General features: G+C 60.3%; 1 protein-coding gene across 1 annotated transcript in view; it reads left to right on the top strand.

The window, feature by feature from the left end:
- Window positions 1-1,011: 1,011 nt before the first annotated feature.
- The window catches only part of ILVBL (ilvB acetolactate synthase like), a gene marked incomplete at its 5' end in the record, with an annotated part of 8,736 nt that continues 7,712 nt past the window's right edge, over window positions 1,012-2,035 (top strand). Inside the window, 3 exons of the mRNA XM_027910346.1 lie at window positions 1,012-1,213; window positions 1,331-1,465; window positions 1,899-2,013. Coding sequence (XP_027766147.1) covers window positions 1,012-1,213; window positions 1,331-1,465; window positions 1,899-2,013 — 452 coding nt within the window. The remainder of the gene's footprint in view (window positions 1,214-1,330; window positions 1,466-1,898; window positions 2,014-2,035) is intronic.

Raw genomic sequence — 2,035 nt, 5'->3', positions numbered from 1 at the left:
TGGGCTGGACTGGGTTATACTGGGCTGGACTGGGTTAAACTGGGCTGGACTGGGTTAAACTGGGCTGGGCTGGGTTAAATTGGGCTGGGCTGGGTTAAATTGGGCTGGACTGGGTTATACTGGGCTAGGCTGGGTTAAACCGGGCTGGACTGGGTTAAACTGGGCTGGACTGGGCCGGGATGGGGACAACTGGGCTGGTTTGGGACAGAGGAACTGGTGTGGGGCCACTTGGAGCCAGTTTAGGGCTGAACTGAGTCAACCCCAGATGGGACCAGTTTGGAACCCCAGATGGGGCCAGTTTGGGACTCCAAATGGGGCCAGTTTGGAGCCCCAAACTGAGCCACTCTTGGCCAAACTGAGCTGCTTTGGAGCCCCAAACCAAACCAGTTTGGGACCCAAAATGGGGCCAGTTTGGAGCTCTGACTGAGCCCATTTGAACTCCAAACTGAACCAGCCTGGGACCCCAAACCAAACCAGTTTGGGACCACAAACCAAACCAGTTTGAGGCCCCAAACCAAACCAGTCTGGGACCCCAAACAGACCAGTTTGGAGCCCCAAACCAAACCAGTCTGGGACCACAAACCAAACCAGTTTGGAGCCCCAAACCAAACCAGTTTGGAGCCCCAAACCAAACCAGTTTGGAGCCCCAAACCAAACCAGTCTGGGACCCCAAACAGAGCCAGTTTGGAGCCCCAAGCTAAACAAGTTTGAGACCCCAAACCAAACCAGTCTGGGACCACAAACCAAACCAGTTTGGAAAAGCCCCAAACCAAACCAGTCTGGGACCCCAAACAGAGCCAGTTTGGAGCCCTAAACCAAACCAGTTTGGAGCCCCAAACCAAACCAGTTTGAGACCACAAACCAAACCAGTTTGGAGCCCCAAACCAAACCAGACTGGGACCCCAAACCAAACCAGTTTGGGACCCCAAACCAAACCAATTTGAGACCCCAAACCAAACCAGTTTGAAGCCCCAAACCAAACCAGTTTGGAAAAGCCCCAAACCAAACCAGCCTGGGCCCAAACCGAGCCGGTTTGGAGTTCCCACTGACCCCCCCACCCCCTCCCCATCCCCCAGCTCGGCGCTGGAGTCCCTGGGCACCCCCTGCTACCTGGGGGGGGCGGCGCGGGGGCTGCTGCCCCCCGAGAGCCCCCTGGGGCTGCGGCACCGGCGGCGCGAGGCCCTGCGGGACGCGGACCTGGTGCTGCTCGCAGGTACCGCCGATGGGAGGGGTTGGGGGGGAAATGGGGACCCCGAGGGGGTTCTGGGCGAGGGGGAGGTGCGGGTGGTCCCTGAAACACCCGTGTGTTTCCCCCCCCCCCCTCCCCAAGGCGCGGTGTGCGATTTCCGCCTGTCCTACGGGCGCCTCTTCGGCCGCGGCGCCGCCGTGGTGGCCGTGAATCGGCACAGGGAGCAGCTGCTGCGGAACGCCGGGGTCTTCTGGAGCCCCAAACTGGCTGTGCAGGGTGAGAGAGAGCCCAAAAACACCCCAAAAACACCCCAAAAACACCCCAAAACCCACCCAGAGACCCTGGAACCCCAGCCTGGCTGTGCAGGGTGAGAGAGACCCCAGAATTACCCCAAAAACACCCCCAGAGACCCTGGAGACTCAGCCTGGCTGTGCAGGGTGAGAGAGACCCCAAAAACACCCCAAAAACACCCCAAAACCCACCCAGAGACCCCCCTGAGACCCCCCCAAAGCCCCCCCGCAGACCCCCACCCACTGAGACCCCCACCCAGAAACCCCCAGGGGTGTGATGAGTTTGGGGGGTCTCAGCAGGGGGTGTGATGAGTTTGGGGGGTTCTCAGCAGGTGATGAGTTTGGGGGGTCTCAGCAGGGGGTGTGATGAGTTTTTGGGGGTCTCAGCAGGGGGGTGTGACGTGTTTGGGGGTCCCCAGGTGACCCCGCCTCGTTCGTGCTGGCCCTGGCTCGGAAGCTCCAGGGATTTTCCTGCCCTCGGGAATGGCTGGAAAAGCTCCGGGAGAGGGAGAGGGAGAAGGAGGAGGAGAACAGGTGAGAGGGGATGGGATGGGAT

The sequence above is a fragment of the Empidonax traillii genome, unplaced genomic scaffold, assembly GCF_003031625.1.
Source record: "Empidonax traillii isolate 1590-97213 ecotype Southwest subspecies unplaced genomic scaffold, ASM303162v1 scaffold3237:size14117, whole genome shotgun sequence".
In the NCBI taxonomy this organism is placed as follows: Eukaryota; Metazoa; Chordata; class Aves; order Passeriformes; family Tyrannidae; genus Empidonax; species Empidonax traillii.
Note: the sequence above shows the minus strand (reverse complement) of the source record. Positions and strands in the feature narration are given on the sequence as shown.